Below are 18,475 nucleotides of genomic sequence, written 5' to 3'. Positions count from 1 at the left end.
TGAAGGCCGTCTACACACTCGGACACCAGATGACCTTCCACTGTAGTGGCTTTCTGGTCATCAAGCGTGGGCTATGCAGTCACTGATGCAGTTACACAACCTCAGTCTTATGAAGAGGATAAACTCCTACTTTGTTTCATACATATGTTCCAAGGCACTAACCATAAATCGGCCTCGATGACACCAGCACCAGATGTGCTATAAAAATAAATAACTGAAAAAGAGTAACCGTGGGGAGGTCAGAAGCTTTTTATAGCCATTTAATCTGGATGGAGGCATCCTATGAATTCTATATTTTAGATTACAGCCAGGAATAAGATATTTCTTACTGGATTTCCCCACAACGACTCAGTCTTCAATGACATATAAATGAGTAACCTACAAGTTGATTAGCAGATTCTTGTAAATTTAGGTCATCTATTTCCTAAGTGTGAAATATGGAAAAAACTCTTCTTACCAACTATCATATTTTTTATCTGCTAAGAAAAAGAAGTACCATTGATATGTGTAATTGCATGGGATTGATTTGATGTTTTAATGCACATATAAAGGGATTGTTCAACAATTTTTTTTATAAAAATCAAACCAATATGACAAACCGTTTTGGTTACCATTGACTTCTACTGCATGGAAACAATGTGTGTTTTTTTCCACAATAGAAAGAAAGTCTTACAGGTTTAGCATGACACAAGGGTAAATAAATGTTTTTAGTTAACTCTCCCTTTAAAAACCATCAATGTAATGTTATTTGAATATGGTATTAATCAGTATTGTAATACATACCATGGCACACCAGCCACAATAATTATTAGTAAGTAAAACTGAAGACTTTATTTCATCCTCAACACATTCAAATTTATACCAAATTGACATTTGAAAGTACCTTGTAAAGTATAATCAAATGTGACCAATCTGGAAGTACATTAAATATTTATTTTTCGTTCAAATCTTTTATTCTGTGTCACCAAGATGTTCTACAAAGCATTGTTTCATGATCCCCTGGTGCCCTGTAGTGCTTTTGTAGTTTGATTCTTTAGGACGGAGTCAAGCACCTTTCTGAAATGAACCAGGTGGAGCAGAGTGTTTGAGAAAGTTTGCTAGACAGCATTCTTACCCCTGAGAGGTTGAGGTGTGGTCCGAGAGATCGGAGGACGTCTTCAGTGAGGTCTGAATGTTCTGAGTCCCACACAAATCCAATGGTCACGATTTCTGGAGAGTTCATCAGCACGCGCCGGATCTTGATTCTCTGACCACAGTTACTCTAGTGAAGGGACAGCGATAAAACAATTATTTATTTGTTTGTTTTTGAACTGTTTTTGTGTGTGTATCTTTAAATGCAAATAAGCTGCTGCTCCCCACCCCCTTTTCCAGAAGAGGGTGGAGCCTTTACAGCTTGTGCATTGGATACTCTGCCAACAATCTCTATCATGGTTACGCTAACATGACATTGCAGTTCTTTGTCATCATGAAAGTTAGGGCCTGTTCCACTGTGACATCCCAATGGATGCATTCCTGAACAGCTCATTTGAGAAACCGTTTCTGATTTACGTGGAAAATGGCAAACAGAGTGGATGTATTTTTACCATAACAGGGTGGTTGTATACACACTGCGGACACATAATTATGTTCAAAAACAACGTAAAAGAGAATTTGCTTTATAGGTCCCCTTTAAATGCGTCTATGTAGTTTTTATTATTTTATTTAAATTATTTTAGCATTTCAGCTAAACTAAATGCCTTGGCAACTACCTTGAAATAAGTGTTATGTTTAAAAATTTATTTATTTTTTTTTCGGTTAATGTTCATTTTAATTTATGATTTTATGATTTATGATTTTTTTTAGGTTTTAGATTTAGTTAACTATAATAACCATGTTTTTACTTTACTTTTTTACTTTAATGAGATGCATGCTTCTGACAGTGACTAGTACGATGACTTCCTACTTCGCCGGTTTAAAAATGCAGAATGTGTTGATATGCGAGAGGAACGTTCCGGTCTCATGTTTCATCTTGCCGTCACATAGAGGTGTTACTCTTGCAGAATATAAGATAAGAAGGGTATGTGTGTTTGTCCTTGTGTGTGCTTAATGACATGACATCACATCACATCACATCACTGAAAGAGCCATCATATTAGTGCATGATGGTGTCCTCTAAGGGCTAAAAGCTCTAGTAAATTCTACATTATTAATCAACATTACCAGACACCTACCGGACAGTTACGCATATCTCCAACTGTGCTGGCGGCTTTTAGCAACTCCCCAAACATATCTGGGCGCATCCTTTCATCTCTCATCTCTGAGGCTTGTTGGCTGGAGTGCAGAGAAAGAGGAAGAAAGAGAAACCGAGATAAAAAAGCAATTTGATATAAAAAAAAATAAAAAAAAACAGTTTCAGGTATTTTTATCTTTTTAGGTCAATATACCAACAAAAACACGTCTCAGGTTTCTGGCATGATGGCTGGAGAGGGTCTCACTTACCAGAGGGCTGTTGTGGACACATAGTGTACAAGCTCAGTGAAGGGTAGCGGGTCGGATGATGCACCACAGCTCCTACACACTGACTGTGGGGAGAAATCACACACACACGGTGATGCATGCTAATATATGATGTAAAGCCTTAATTACACTACTTTATATGATGTAAGAGATGTCTCAACCCACATAAACTGTGTACAACCTGAGGGTGTATCCAATTTAAAAATTCCTTATATGGGCAAAACAAGAATGAACACTTTCTTGTGTCCAAAAAGCAAATCACACAATGCTTTACAGGGTAGTCTCTCGTGTACACAAAATGTACCGCGGCTTAACAATGGTTTTATGTATTATGCAATGAGTCTCTTACAGTAAAAACAGTAATATTGTGAAATATTATTACAATTAAAACAAGGTTTTCCAAAAAATTTAATTAATTCTTGTAATGCAAAGCTTTACTCCAGTCTTCAGTGTCACATGATCCTTCAGAAATTATTCTAATATGCTGATTTACTGCTCAAAAAACATTTCTTATTATTATCTGTTCAAAACAGTTGTGCTGCTTAAGTTTATTGTGGAAACTGTTTTTATTTGTAATTCTTTGACGACTAGAAAGTTCTAAAGAACAGCATTTATTTGCAATAGAAATCTTTTTTTAAACTATGTAAAAGTCCTTACTGTCTCTTTTGATCAATTTGATGCATCCTTGCTGAATAAAAGCTGAATACAAATGTAATGACCAAAGCGTTTAAACTGTAATTTATGTGACACACTATATACACACATGTCTACCATGTTATTAACGTCTAATACCATCACAATACTATTACAAGGGCTATGTTTGTTCCCATGCCTCAGGAGAAGGAGAGGGAATGGATCCTGAATTAGTATTCCCTACGACTATTCCGCCCACTGTACCCGACTGATTGAAAACCACCGTCGCAGGATAGCGATCAATTCTCTATTAGTCACAGGAGGCGTGTCTGCATGCACATGTGTGAAGGAGTATTAAAGCGCTACAATACCTGTTCATAAAGTGCCATAGCAAACTTCTGATGAGTGATACAAGATTTGGATGTGCAGGCGTCGATATCGTCATCTGGTGCGATGTGCAGGTGAATCCTTTGTAGAATGTTCTCCTATGAAAAATACAAAAGCCTACAGTTTGTGTGTGTCATGAGGCATTTTACACAAAAGTATATCAAAATAATAATAATACATATTCACACACACACACACACACAGTAATTATGTTGACATGAAAACAATAATTTATTGTATTACCAGATATATACACAATGGATTTGATTGGGCTGGTACAATGATGCCTTGGCATGAAGTGAATGCACTCTAAGCTTTAGTAATTTTCCCCAAGCCTATTATCTGCTTAAATACACCCTTTCAAACCTGAGAACCGTGGGTACATTTAGCAAGACCAATAGCGCTGTTAACACCAATTTGCTTTTTGAAAGGAGGCAAGATTAATTTTCCCCAGTAAAGATTAGCTTGTTTTAAAACAGTCCTAGTTCAGTATAAAAAGGCAACCCGGACAAACAGACAAAAGCATTGTCGGGATAGCCTCTTTAGCCAAGCGCTGATAGAGAACCTGCATTGACTGAGAGCAGTGTGAACGCATCTGTGCACTCCAGGCTTGCTTTGATAGAGATCATTCATTGATTGTGTTGTTTAGGGGAGCACTGTAAATGGACCTTTACTGAGGTAATGACTGACTCTCCACAGTCCTGCTGTGCTAAACAGAAATTGATTACAGGTCCCAGTTCTAAGCAGGTTTACTGCAATTAGGTGGCCCTAAGAGAAATCCTGCACATACCGAAGGGGTAAACATGCTTACTTCAGCTTTCCAGAGAGAGAGAGAGAGAGAGAGAGAGAGAGAGAGAGAGAGAGAGAGAGAGAGAGAGAGAGAGAGAGAGAGAGCGAGAGAGAGAGAGAGAGATTAGGACAAGGGTGCATGAACTGTGCTGTGTCTGAGCTTCATTTGGAAATTTGTATAAAAGTTGACAAATGACTAAATTAAAGATAAAAAATGACTATATTAAATTAAGTACTTGGGTTGGATATTACCCACAAATGTGAAAAATTGTAAAAAAATTGAGAAGTCACGCTGCCAAAGACTACCAACAACCTGCACAAAAAAAAAAAGATAATAGGATAAATGTTATAAAGACGTTTATAAAGTCTAAATATATTTTTATCTAGAAAATAATAATAATAAAAAATATTATTTAAGGAATTATAATAATACATAACATAGTATGCATTCCTTGGCTATATCAAAATGTCTGATATGTTGCATTGATCGTAATGCACTTTATGTTAGTTCATTAAGAGTATGATATATAAAAAAAATAAAAATACATGTATACATACATTTTTAAATCACAAATGTTATCCAAATTTTTTTTAATACTACTGTAGTATTTTATTTTTATTTATATATATATATATATATATATATATATATATATATATATATATATATATATATATATATATATATATATATATATATATATATATATTCTATTACGCTTTAATTTATTTCAGTTTTAGTAATTTTATAGTTTTCATCTAATGGTAATATTTTATTGTATTTCAATTAACAAAAACTTTAGTTAATAACACCCATCTCAATGTTTTGTTTTGAACTTCAAAACGAAAACAAAGATTACGATAACGATAAACGATTTCAATTGATTAATTCTGAGAGATATACACATCTGTAGTGGTCATCATGCATCAGTGGGTTAAAACAAAGCTACAAAAAGTATATACTATATACTTTTCTTTTTTTTTTTCACAATCAACCAGCCCTACATATCAAAATGTATGCATATCATGGCAAGTTCCTCGGTCTGACTCAAAATCACACACAAAGACACTTACGAAGCACTCCGCAGCATCATCCATGAAGCCTAACTGAAAGCGCTGCTCATCCTTAAAGGTTTCGGCTAGGGCATTACGCAGGTTGTCTGAGGGTAACGCTCGCTCTCGGCTGTGCTGGAACTGACAGAATATTCCCTGCGAAACAAACATGAAGTGCTTTTTAACACTAACACTTTTCATTAAAGAAAGTATTAAATACTGCTTTATGATGAGTTTGGCCATGAGAATACCTTCAAAGCGCAAAAGATGCAGGAGTCCCCCAAGCAGTAGTGGTTTGGAAGCTGACGAAGACTCCGTCTGAAGATATCGAGGTGCCAAAGCACCTGGAGTGCATGGAATTAACAGGAAATTCTGATTTAGAAATACATCACCTCAATGAATGACAAACATTTACTACATCTCTGCTCCAAGCTGAAATGAGCCGCCTCACAGTCTACTTTCTACATAGGCAGCTACTTTCTAAGGGTGTGTTCACACTTCAGTTCTCTTGGTCCGGCACAAAAAAATTATACATTTAGTCCTGGTTTGCTTAGCATTGACGCCGTAATTTTTTTAAAACTAAACCTAAATTTGCCATTTCATTTGCCATAATTTGCCGACTACTGTTTGAAACAGCCCTATCTAGGTAGGGATCTCCTCTAAATGGTGTGCTTCTCCTCCAATGTATCTTTCTAAACTACTCATTCTTCTGATTTTGCATGATGCTTCAAAGTGACAATCTTAAAGTCAACATCCAATGTCCATGCATTTTTTTTTTTTTTTGCCTTTTCTTATTGGGAATCCTTTTGTTCTTAAAACTCTGAGAAATATGACTCATTGTCCTTGCTTGGTGGAACAGCTTAAGGGAGATTAGGCTATGACAGAGGGGTGAGAGATGTTCATCTGTGTGTGTGTGTGTGTGTGTGTGTGTGTGTGTGTGTGTGTGTGTGTGTGTGTGTGTGTGTGTGTGTGTGTGGACTGGCAGTGTAAGGTTACTCTTCACTCTTGTCTCTTTCCCTTAGGCCCCAGACAACTTAGTCTGAGTATGACCTCCTCACTCCATGGTGATGAGTACAGGAACAAGATAACAGAGAGGAAGAGATACACTCAATCATAATGTCCATGATCCTATCCAAGAGGGAAAACTGGCTTGCAGTAACTTGCAGACTAGGAGCATGACAAACACTGTTGTGAGCAAGATTTGGGGGTTGATGGGTGGAGTTGGGATGCCGTAAATACACTGAGGAGGAGATGACAGGTTGCTGTGGTCAGAACTCAATGTGAGTCATAAGCTAGTTAGAATGTTTACAGGGGTGGGTGATATTTTTACATTACTCTTGTAAGTCCAGTTGATCTGACTTTTATATGTAGATGATATACTAGGTAACATTATTTCGTTTGTTCAAAGTTGAAGCCATTAGACAGTGAATGTTAATAAAGCCATGTTAAATGTCATTATGTTCATGATTAAATAATATGGTAAAATGATTACCATTACCATATTCATTTACCTCAAAGTACCATTGGTAAGAACCAATCTGTGTGGAACTGTGAATATATATACAGTTCAAAAGTTTGGGGTCAGTAAGTTTATTTAAAGAAATTAATACTTTTATTGATGCATTAATTTAATCAAAACCTACAACAAAAACATTTAGTTTGTTACAAGAGATATATATTTCACACATGCTGTGTAAAAAATGTATCATGGTTTCCACAAAATTAAGCACAACTGTGTAAAAAATGTATAATAATTATAAGAAATGTTTCTTGAGCAGCAAATGAGAATGATTTCTGAAGAATCATGTGACACTGAAAACTGAAGTAATGATGCTGAAAATTCGGCTTTTCATCATGTAATCAAATTTCACAATATTACACTTTTTACTGTATTTTTGATCAAATAAATGCAGGCTTGGTAAGCGTAAGACTTCTATCAATAACATTTAAAAATCTTAATGATTCCAAACCTTTAATGGTAATGTGTGTGTATCAATTGATAGATAGATAGACAGATGGATAGAGAGATAAATGGATGAAAAGAATTAAAAAAAGTTCCCTCAGGCAAACAAACCTGCACTGCACTGTTGAGGAAGCAGCTGTTCTGTCCCGGCTCATTTAGTAGTCCCTTGGTGGGGGCCAAGGACATCATAGATCCCGGCTGGTAAGACTTGGAAAGATTGCCTCCTGGTCTCTTGAAGAACTTGACCCATGCCATTGGATTTGGGGTATTTGCCTTCCTGCTGATGAACAGTTACTTGTTAAAGAAGGTTTGAATTGTAATTTCAAGAAATGATTTCACAAACAAAAGATGGTACTGTTGGAAAAAGGTTATGACTATTTAACTTGAGGCTTTTAAGGTCTGCTTCCCAGTCAATCATTGAGTAAAAGCCTTTATTTTTGCTACTGACCTGTATGTAAGAGGTCTCTTGATGTGTATGTCCTAGACAGGATGGTTTGATCATTCCCTGAATTGAGTTGGGGAATTTGGCGAGTTGTTGGCGGATACTGTGGCCATAAGGCCTCTAGTGACTCGCAGCATAGTTATAAAGCACACATGAGGTGTCAGCTGGAATCAGTCAACCTTTAAAGGGTCATCCATGTTTCTGACGCTACTCTTGAAGGACATCAGCCTTAGGATGAGCAGGACTCACTCTGTGGAGAGAAGCAAATGCATGAATTCTGGAAGCAATGAACATGCCTGCTTGAATAACTCGCTCGCAATTTAATCTACACTTTGAATCTGAGCCCGACTAATCACATACATTGATTCCTGCAAATTGAGACGCTAACAACAACAACACAGAAACGCTTGTCATTATAAACACCTCCTTATAAATCATTAACGGGAGGAGTGGCTAATCATTCAAAACTGTGCAAAAGTCAGTAGGTCAGCTCATCCAACTGGCACTGCTGACCTAAATAACATTATTGTTTAACTTTTTTATGACTTTGCACCGACTTGTTTCTACAGAATGCAAGGTGCCAGCAAGCTGACATCACGGTCTTGGCAAGTGCACAGAAAAGCAATAAAAGACTGAAAATATACAATGGCAGCTTCTTTGTTGCTTACAATCGAAAATCAGTATATTGTGCGGTTAAAACAAATTGTAATATTTATATTGGCCTTAATATCTTTTATATTAGGATGAGTCAATCATGACGTGATAACATTGCATTAAAGCAAAACTGTAGTAAGTCAAGTAATTTTTTTATATAGTGCTTTATACAATTCAGACTGTTTCAAAGCAGCTTTACAGTAATACACAGAATCATAACAGTGTTCATACTGAAAAATTTAAATGTTTAAACTTAAAGGTGCTCTAAGTGATGTTGGGTGACGTCTCTTCTTGTTGACGTTTAAAGTATTGTCAAACTAAACGGAGGCTAGCTAGACCCTCCCTCCTCATCCGCGCACTAACCCCCCCAAACCACAACCCAAATTTTTCTTGTCGGTTATTGGCTGGAACAGTTTGTTATGTTTCGTGGTGCGGGTTAGCCCAGTTTGTTTTCGTAGCAGTTTGTGGAGCCTGGGGTGTCTACAGAGACCGTGTTTTTTTTACAGTGTATTCAGGGGACAGGCAGCTAGCGGATGGTGAGGAGATGTTTGCTATATGTGACAAAAAATGTTTGGCCTAAAAAACGTGAGACATCGCTTAGAGCACCTTTAAGCAGTAAAGCAGCTCTACAGAATGTAATGGTGCTGTTATTCATCTCAAGTCAGTTCAATGTTAATTCAGTTCAGTTCAATAAATGTTTAAAGTTAATCAATTATGAAAGGAGTTCAGCTCAGCTATAAGCATCTCTACAAAGGACAATACTGTCATTATTCACTTTGAGTCAGTTCAATGTTGATTCAGTTCAGTTCAATAGTGTCGATCTTGCAAAGTTGATCTATTATGAAACAATTTAAATTCAGCTTTGAAGCAGCTCTACAGAAGACAATAGTGCCATTACTCAGCTAAATTTAGTGCAATGTTGAGTCAATTCATTGATTAAATCAATTGGTTAACTTTACAGCATTGACAAAAGCAGCTCTACAGAAGACAAGTGTCCTTATCCAGCTCAAGTTTCAATCTCATCTGGTAGTGTCAGTGCAGTCCGATAATATTTCAGAATATTACTGAAAAAATTAATTGTCTTTTAACATCACTGTTGTCTAAACAATATCCTTCTTGTGTAGTTAGTTTTTTTTCATCTTTATTGCAGCCAAAGAGGTCAAAGCTTCCTGATAACATTCCCATTCATCGCAGCACACAGGGTAGAATCCATGTGGAGTTTGGGAAGTTCCAGGTAGCAAAGATTTCAGTGCCCAGGGATGATTTTGACAATGCGACAGCACTAGAAATGGCTGACTCCCTTGAGCAGTGCACTTATTACAGAACCAGGGAGCATTTTGAAACACACCCATGGATCTGAAAACATGCTCTCCACCCTGACTGATGCATTGGAGGAGTTTTACTGTATGCAAACTCTCATACAGTCCTACTCCCATAAAAAAACAAAAAACATTGCAATAATTTACCATTTTTGGTCGATGACAACCTTTTTTCTGCTTAGTGGCCCAATGCTCCATTCTTCATCACGCAGCAGTTTCTGCATAACTACATGGTTTTAAAACCATTACCACAACTTTATACTGATTTATCGTTTCTAGTAGGCCTAGGCAATGTTACCCAAAAGTAGTGCTTTGTTTAAGAGAAAGAATCTTTTCAAGATTTTCTGAGACCATGCTGAAATAATGCATTCCTGTGATACCAATATTAACTCTTTCCCCGCCACTGATGAAAATTTTCATCATTTGTGAGAACGCATCCAGACCCAAATGTCCAGCTTTCCGTGTTTTCACTGTTGAACGGTAGGGGGCGCTATTACACATCTTCTGAAAGAGTGCTGAACATCCTGATCAAAACACCGGCAAAGAAGCAGCAGAAACAACCAATAGCATAGGGAAGCAGATGCATTTGTAAAATAACAAGATCATCAACAATAAACAGCATATAAATCAAAACTTCATAGTGCCTAATGTTACTGAATGAAATGTTGACCCAGGACGAGCTATAACTGTGCAAGCTTTGGGGTGTTGATGGACTCGATCTACTCCATCTGTGTTTTGATCATCGTTCTGAATCTGATCTGGATATAGGGCCCTATCTTGCACCCAGCGCAATTGACTTTGTACAGCGACGCATGTATCATTCCTATTTTGCACCCGCGCACAGCGGACTTTTCCATCCACAAACGCACGTCGGTTAACTAAGAAATACACTTGCGCTCCCGGGGGCGGTTCAGCGCAAAGAGGAGGCGTGTTCCGGCGCAAACGTTCCCTCATGCTATTTTGCACGTTTAGAAAACAATTCCGCCACTAACCGAAAAAATCTAGTTAAAGTCAGTGGCGCGTTGCGCATGTTATTCATATGCTATTTTAAGGGCGCATGCTTGGCCATAATCAATGTAGCGTGTGCACAACGCGCATACACTTTGATTCTCTCATCTACACAGAAGCAGCAGTTTTCAGTTTTGCAAAAGATAGATAGATGGATAGATGGATAGATAATTATAAAAGCATACATCTAGCTTACATATTTACCCAAATTATCATACGCCTGTTTAACCGAAGTTAATTTGGGTGTGTTTCTCCATTCCCAATGTCACTTCTCTGTGTTTTACGGCCCTGACGAGAACCGTCGGTCTCCTCGGCTGTGAACCGCTCCTGGCGTGCGTCTGGCAAATCCGCCGTTATAATAGGAATCCGCTATAAAATAAGCGCGTCTGCTCTTAAAGGGAATGTGAGATGACGCTCTGATTGGTTTATTTCACGTTACGCCCAAACCACACCTATGAATAATGAAGCTACTTCAGACCAACCCATTTTAGATTTGCGTCGGGCGCAAGACGCATTTATCCCGCCGGTATAATAGCAACAGCGCCCAAGACCCGCCCACAAAGTTACTTGCGTTTCGCTCTTGATTAGGGATGCACCGATATGAACATTTTGGCCGATACCGATAACTCTTTATATTTCAAAGCCGATAACCGATATATTGGCCGATAAATCTAAATCCAAATTTTTATATAATTTTTGAGAGCCTGATTACTAAAACCACTGATCGATAATCCTCACCATTAAATCCATGTCTCAAACACAATTATAATGATGTTCTCAGGATAATTTTATGTAGCCGATATGACAGACTTGTATCACTTTACTGTACTTTTACCGTTTTTGAAGTGATTCCAATCATATTTCAAGCAGTTTAAAACCATCATGTTGAACAGTGCGAATCTGAAGAGTCTCAGCTGGAGGAAATAATACATTATTGATCAGCTTTAATATGTCGGACACATTTTATGATCGGGCCGATAACGATAACATTAAAAATGAACCGATATCGGCCGATACCGATATGATGGCCGATATATTGTGCATCCCTACTCTTGATACTTGCGTTTCAGATCGTTAAAATAGGGCCCATAGTCTTTGACAAAAATGTGTTTTTCTCAGCTTTTTGCTCAAAATGTTTAAGCTAGAATAAAGCAGGTTGTTCTTTCTTTTGATATATTGCATGTTTGATATGTTGAACATATTCAAGGGGGCCATGAAAATTCTGTGAAAATGATAAAAATGCTGGCAAACTTTTTTTTTTTTTATGCTGGCGGGGAAAGAGTTAACAACTGAACAGGACATTTTTTGGCTCTGAGATTGTGGTGTGGAGGTCTGGAGAAGATAAACCGCAGAACCGTTTGATTTGGTGAAAACTGACCCAAAAAATAAGAAGATTAACTTTTGGTTTCAAGTTCAGTTTCAGCAAATGCTGTTAAACTATGTTTGTCCCAAAATGACCTAGACTACATATTTGTCTCCAACTCTTGTGACTGTCGCTCATTCAGAAAAGCAAGAAAAGCATCAACAAACGAGTAAGTCATCAAACTTGAGAAAGCAAAAATGTCAGGATGATGCATGTTATTTTTTCTCAGAACGTGTCAGTACACAGACAGCAACGGAAACCTGCTGAACAGCATTTTATTCACACTGGTATTCAAACAACTCAGAAGTAGTTTTAAGGGGACCAGAGCACAGTATGACCACTGACCCACTAACAGTATTTCTGCTGAGATTTAACAAAAAAGCAGCACGTAAACAAGGCAAAAACACCTACTTGAGCCTGTGAGGTTCCTTTCTCATTTATAATGTGGTCACAGTCTGCCATAGGAACACATTCCAGGGTGATCACTTAAGATACAGTGTTGCTAAAGAGCTCTCGTCTTCAGGATTGGGAGCCCTGGAGACACACCTCTGCAAACACATGCTTCCAGTTTGAGCCAACAACAACTAGTTTGAACATGATGTTCATGTTCAGGTGTCATCTGTTCAGTCTGATTCATAAGTTCTGATTTTAAGCCAAATTATGAAAAAGGCCGATTCAATCTTTATGAGACCGTCTAGGTCATATTTCACAATGAAAACTTTCACCACATTAGTTGATCAAATATCCCATTACAGTAATGCAGAAAAGGAGAAAAATTCACGATATTCACTGATTTTCATTTACATTTCAGGTCTTTTTGGGGTACAATATAGTCATGAGATGAACTTGTGATATTAGGGATGCTTAATATATCGGCCACCAAATCAGTATCGGCTGATACATGTTCATTTTTAATGTTAACGTTACCAGCCTGATAAGAAAATTTGCCCGATATATTAAAGCCGATAAATAATGGATTATTTAGCCGATAAATAATGGATTATTCAGATGCACACTGTTCACCATGATGCTTTTGAATTGCTTCAAATATAATTGGAATCATTTCAAAAAGGAAAATACAGTTAAGTGCAACATGTGCAGCACAAGTCATATAGGCTACATTAAAATTATAATGAGAACACTATAATTGTGTGCTTGGGACATGGCTTTTAATGGTGAAACTTTTGTTTTGTAATCAGGCTCAAAAATGATATAAAAATTTGCCAATATATCGGTTATCGGCTATCAAATATAAAGAGTTTAAAAGGTGGAGATAAAAGTAAATTATACTGTTTTTAAAAAGTAAAAGTTAATAAAATGACAAAACTATGTGAGAAAACAAATCTGTAAAAAATGGAAAAGGTAGTCTGTTAGGACACTGTTAGGTTTACGGACATTTCCTTTAACCCTAAAACATGGGCAATAAGATTCAAAATACGGGCAAAACTTCTATCAATATGGAAAATGTCTTCATATAAACATTACATTGAGCAATATTTTAACAGACTTTTTAAAGCATGCCATGGAAACTAAAATCCTCCAAAATGTCACCTTCTAATATTACTTCAACTTCCATCACTCAGATCAAAGGAACTTTCTTCTTTGAGCAAACATACAACAGAAAAACTGAATTTTGCAGCACAGAGGAAGCATTACTGAAAAAAAAAAGCCCCTGGATAAAGTTACCCAGGGGTAAGAATCCCATTTCTTTATTAGATATGTTTTTATAACTTTTTTTTTATTACTTCGTTTTACCAACCCACACATGGTCACAACTACTTCTGTTTGGACCTCTCAGATGTCACAAGGCTGGAAACATGAGTCCCTGCCTCTGCAGTCTTATCATCACTGGCAGTAATAGAAAGCAGCGTGGCGCAGAGCGAATCATAGCTCCCACAATCAGGTGATGATGTAGCTGGAGAGCGGAAAATGCTGACATTATGGGTGACGTTTTTTCTCCTGAGCTCATGAGCCACCGGTTATGGTAATTCATCCCAGCATGACACAAACTTGGCCAGCGAGGGTGAGGTAGCACAGAAAAAAAAAAAAAAAAAAAAGAGGTGAATGACAAAAATACCTGCCATTTGAAAGCTACAGAGTCCACACTACCTACTGTACACTGTAAGATCGGTAGATGATCATCAGTGGTATTTGCTAAGCCAAACCTCACTATAATTGCTCAAACTTAAAAGATTAGTTCACTTCAAAATTAAAATGCTGTCATCATTTACTCACTGTTACGTCCAATGTTATTTGTTTGGAGTTGTTCCCCCCTCCCCCGCCCCGCCCTTTTCCCCCTCAAGTTGTTTCAAAACTGTATGAATTTCTTTCTTCTGCTGAACACAAAAGAAGATATTTTGAAGAATGTCAGTAACCAGACAGTTGATGGACCCCATTGACTTCCATAGTATCAACTGTCTGGTTACTGACATTCTTCAAAATATCTTCTTTTGTGTTCAGCAGAAGAAAGAAATTCATACAGTGTTGAAACAACTTGAGGGTGAGTACACGATGACAGCATTTTCATTTTGAAGTGAAGTAATCCTTTAAGGTTGTGGATTTTAACAAACCACTAACCCCAACAATTAAACGTTGGCAACATTGCTCTATTTGTGCAACAGAAATGAATCAAATAGATCCCTGCAATTATGTATGTAATGTATATAGGCCAAACTGGAACCATCAAACCAAAACTTGACAAAAACCCAATAGGACTTTTCCATTGGTATTTGGATTATAAAGACAACAATATGGTGAAAGCGAACTAATCAGTAGTAGATGAGTTTACTTGTTTAGAGTGATCATTTTGAACAAAAGCATCTGCTATATGCATATGTAAATGCATAAATGTGATGATGACGTTTAATGTCCCGACAACCTCTGTAGTCCCATTTTGTTATCAACCACCATTTTCAAGACAAGTAAAAGCTTAAAAAAACACAAGGGGATATTCCTGGTGTATATTATGATGTAGAATAAAACATGAAAATATATTGAGCTTGTTAACCACAGACTTTCAAGCATTTAACCAAAAACCCATTCAAAAAACCCACAGACTTCAGGATGATGGAACCGGAAGTGCTAAAATGCTAACTTGTTTCTGTGTTTTGGCTTAAAATGTGTCATCCCTGCAGCGCTCTATTGCACGGCTTGTTGAGGAGAGGTGTGCTAAGTGATCGGACTTATGATCTTTGATACAACAGACGGAACAAATCCCAATTCTTTTTTAGACTCCAAACACAAGGCGGCCCTTTATCCATATCTAGGCACCAAACCATCATAGCTACTAAACCAGACATTTCAAAATATACAGTAATTTACAGTCTGGTTTCAGTCATGCAATGGCACTCTTCCTCTTCTTTCCTAATGTAAGAGATTCCCTCATCCATTCTATAAAGAGCTGGAATGTCTGAAGTACAGATGAGATCATTTCCTGTGCTTTCATTACTCCTTTGATCAGCTTCCTAATTTACGACTCGCTTAAACTTTTTGTGCTAAGAATATATGGGAAGTAAAATCCTGATTATTCTTGGTCTTGAAAACAAACTATGCAACACATTTAAAGGGATTGTTAATCCCAAAATTAAAATTCAGACATACCAAACATGTTCTGAGGAACACACACAAAAACAATTTCATCGTCTTACTCACATTACATTGAATTGTAATGGAATATTTAAGACTTTAAGTACAATAATAAATGGCTCTTTCTCCTACTTACATTATCCATTAGTTTTATATTACCTACGTATTAATTACCTACCATGACTACAGCACTAAGATTATAATTTATCTGAATATGGAGCTCAAGGTTCTGTAATGTACAGAATTTAAGACTTCGATGAACTGTCTAATCACTAATGGTTTAATATCTTTCCTAAGCTAAAGTAAAGATCCCTCCACAGATTCACAGAATAATGAAGCTCCTGCAGGTGTAAATCACTCTAAAAGATCATTTTACGACATCATTTGTAACACTACTCAATGTATAATTAATGTTAATTTAAAATAAGAACATTTATTTCTATCACAAGGCCCTTTACAAGTTCAAAAAGTTTAATGTGCTTTTCTGCTTTAATTCATTGACTCATTCTTCAACTCCAACTAAATTTTTCCACATAACTCATGTGGCCAAATTGTATCACATTATGGGTACATACCATACTTAGCCTATTTGAAGCAGCAAAATATCATGCTATTTAGCATTTACAGATATCCTATCCTTGTGAAAAGTGGATATGTATGACACATATAACGTTGTAAAATGGATGCTAATGAACGCAACATTCTTGTGTTTGAGCAATGACAAAATGTCTGAGTCTAAATCACAACACAGATTATGCAAACTCGCATGTCAACAGTAATCTGGCAATGTAACAGCAATGTAATGATGCGTTTGATTGAAATGTATCAATGTTGCAATGCAAGCATGATAAAAATATCCAACTGAGGGAGGAGTCTGAAAATAATTTGTATGAGAAACACATGCAGAAAATGACAGATGGATAGTTATGCAATAAAAACAATGATTTTGACATTTTATAGGGCTGGGTTGAAAATATAATGTCTCGATTTTGATGAACCGATATGGATTCTTAAATCCCAAGAATCAATCTTTTAATCTATGCAGTTCAGTTGATGAGTGAACCTTACATACGCTAAACATTTGTAGCATGCCTCCCATCCAATAAATCACAATAAGCTTTGTGCTTTTGATATGAAACAAGTCTTATCTTCTGTCAATTATGAAATTCAAAAAATGAATGTTGTTTTGCCGCTTTGTGGCGTGACAGATCGTTGTAGCCGTGAACAATTATCCCTTCCTCTTTACTACTAGTTATAGCATGAAATAAACATGAATGAAAATCAGAAGAAATGTTGAAAAAAAAACATACTGAAATGTACGGAGCCCCGCACATGACATGAAAAAAAAAAGTAAAAAAATTGTAGGCTAAATCATGTGAGTTTTTTCCCTCGATTTACTAAATCGTACGCACGATTTACCATTTCGTTCCCTTGATCTGCTATATCGTCCACACGATTTAGCAAATCGAGGGAACTAATTAGTAGATTGTGTGCCAATTTACTTTTTTTCTTGCATGTCATGTGCAGGGCTCCGTAGAAATGAATCATGTCTAATGTAATCACTCAATCAGTGTTACAACCACGAAAAGATAGTGATGGGGTAACGCATTACAAGTAACGCGAGTAACGTAATCAGATTACTTTTTTCAAGTAAATAGTAAAGTAACATTACTTTTAAATTTACAACAAAATATCTGGGTTACTTTTTCAAACAAGTAACAGTAAACAGAAACAGTAATGCAAAAGTAACGTAATGCATTACCTTCCATAAAAAATAACTAAGTAATGCAATTAGTTACTTTTTTTTTAAGGAGTAACGCAATATTGTTTGTAAAGCATTTCTTTTAAAAGTAACTTTCCCCAAAACTGCAGAAAGAAGTCAATAAAACAGATTTTAACATTACATTTACCTCAGAAAAGCCAATGTCCATAAAACTCAATAGTAAATATGTGCAAATTATACTTTTACTTAACTTGTTCTTCAATATTTAATGTATGCTTGAATAAGTCAGTCATTGTTACTACAACGCCCACCCCTAATAAATTACACACAAATTAAACCTAGCCCAAGAAATATATTTTGAAGAATGTCGGTAACCAAACAGTTGACATAGTATTTTTTTTCCTACTATGGAAGTCAATGGGGTCCATCAACTGTCTGGTTACCGACATACTTCAAAATATCTTCTTTTGTATTCAACAGAAGAAAGAAATTCATACAGGTTTGAAACAACATATTGAAAATGGACAAATAACCACTGTGAGGAATATGGGACAGCCACACGCCACAGAACTAAAAACATGACACTCTGTGAAGAATAACATCCTCCTCTGACAGCAAACCCACTACAATTGCTACACAAAAAGACCAGTTTTGCCCTGGCGGGACACACTGCTGAGGCGAAACATGACACGCTCCCGAAACCCCGAAACAACACCGAGGGAGCGGCAGAAATCCCGCAGGAATGGAGAAGGCTCTTTTGGCTTCAGGCAACAATGCCGCCCCGTTTCCTGTGTGGGCTTCCTGTTGGTCATGCGTTGCGTTCCAGCACGCGGTCAGCACTTCGAGTACACACAGACACCGGTCAGGTCACAGCCATTAAATACACAATGCGTTTGTATGGAGGTGACAAAACATCTCCAGAACAAACAAAAACAGATGTATGGAGACATTCATTTTTATCAGTGACTGAAGTACAATATCCTATGAAACATACTCGACTTCCTAAACGTTTCCTCACTTCCCCTACGGCTTGCCAATAAATGTCAAATTCACAATGCGG

General features: G+C 36.9%; 1 protein-coding gene across 3 annotated transcripts in view; it reads right to left on the bottom strand.

Moving 5' to 3' along the window:
* Positions 1–18,475, bottom strand: part of usp53a (ubiquitin specific peptidase 53a) — a 55,114-nt gene that overhangs the window by 31,475 nt on the left and 5,164 nt on the right. For 2 of the 3 annotated variants that reach the window (XM_082161708.1, XM_082161709.1), the window contains exons 2-9: positions 7,770–8,013; positions 7,433–7,601; positions 5,610–5,702; positions 5,380–5,514; positions 3,501–3,614; positions 2,479–2,561; positions 2,211–2,310; positions 1,115–1,261 (exon numbers count right to left, since the gene is read on the bottom strand). In XM_082161708.1, coding sequence (XP_082017834.1) covers positions 1,115–1,261; positions 2,211–2,310; positions 2,479–2,561; positions 3,501–3,614; positions 5,380–5,514; positions 5,610–5,702; positions 7,433–7,576 — 816 coding nt within the window. In that variant the 5' untranslated portion in view covers positions 7,577–7,601; positions 7,770–8,013. The remainder of the gene's footprint in view (positions 1–1,114; positions 1,262–2,210; positions 2,311–2,478; positions 2,562–3,500; positions 3,615–5,379; positions 5,515–5,609; positions 5,703–7,432; positions 7,602–7,769; positions 8,014–18,475) is intronic. The other variant, XM_082161710.1, reaches the window with a different exon arrangement.

This window comes from Leuciscus leuciscus, assembly GCF_965113295.1.
Source record: "Leuciscus leuciscus genome assembly, chromosome: 2".
Taxonomy (NCBI): Eukaryota; Metazoa; Chordata; class Actinopteri; order Cypriniformes; family Leuciscidae; genus Leuciscus; species Leuciscus leuciscus.
Note: the sequence above shows the minus strand (reverse complement) of the source record. Positions and strands in the feature narration are given on the sequence as shown.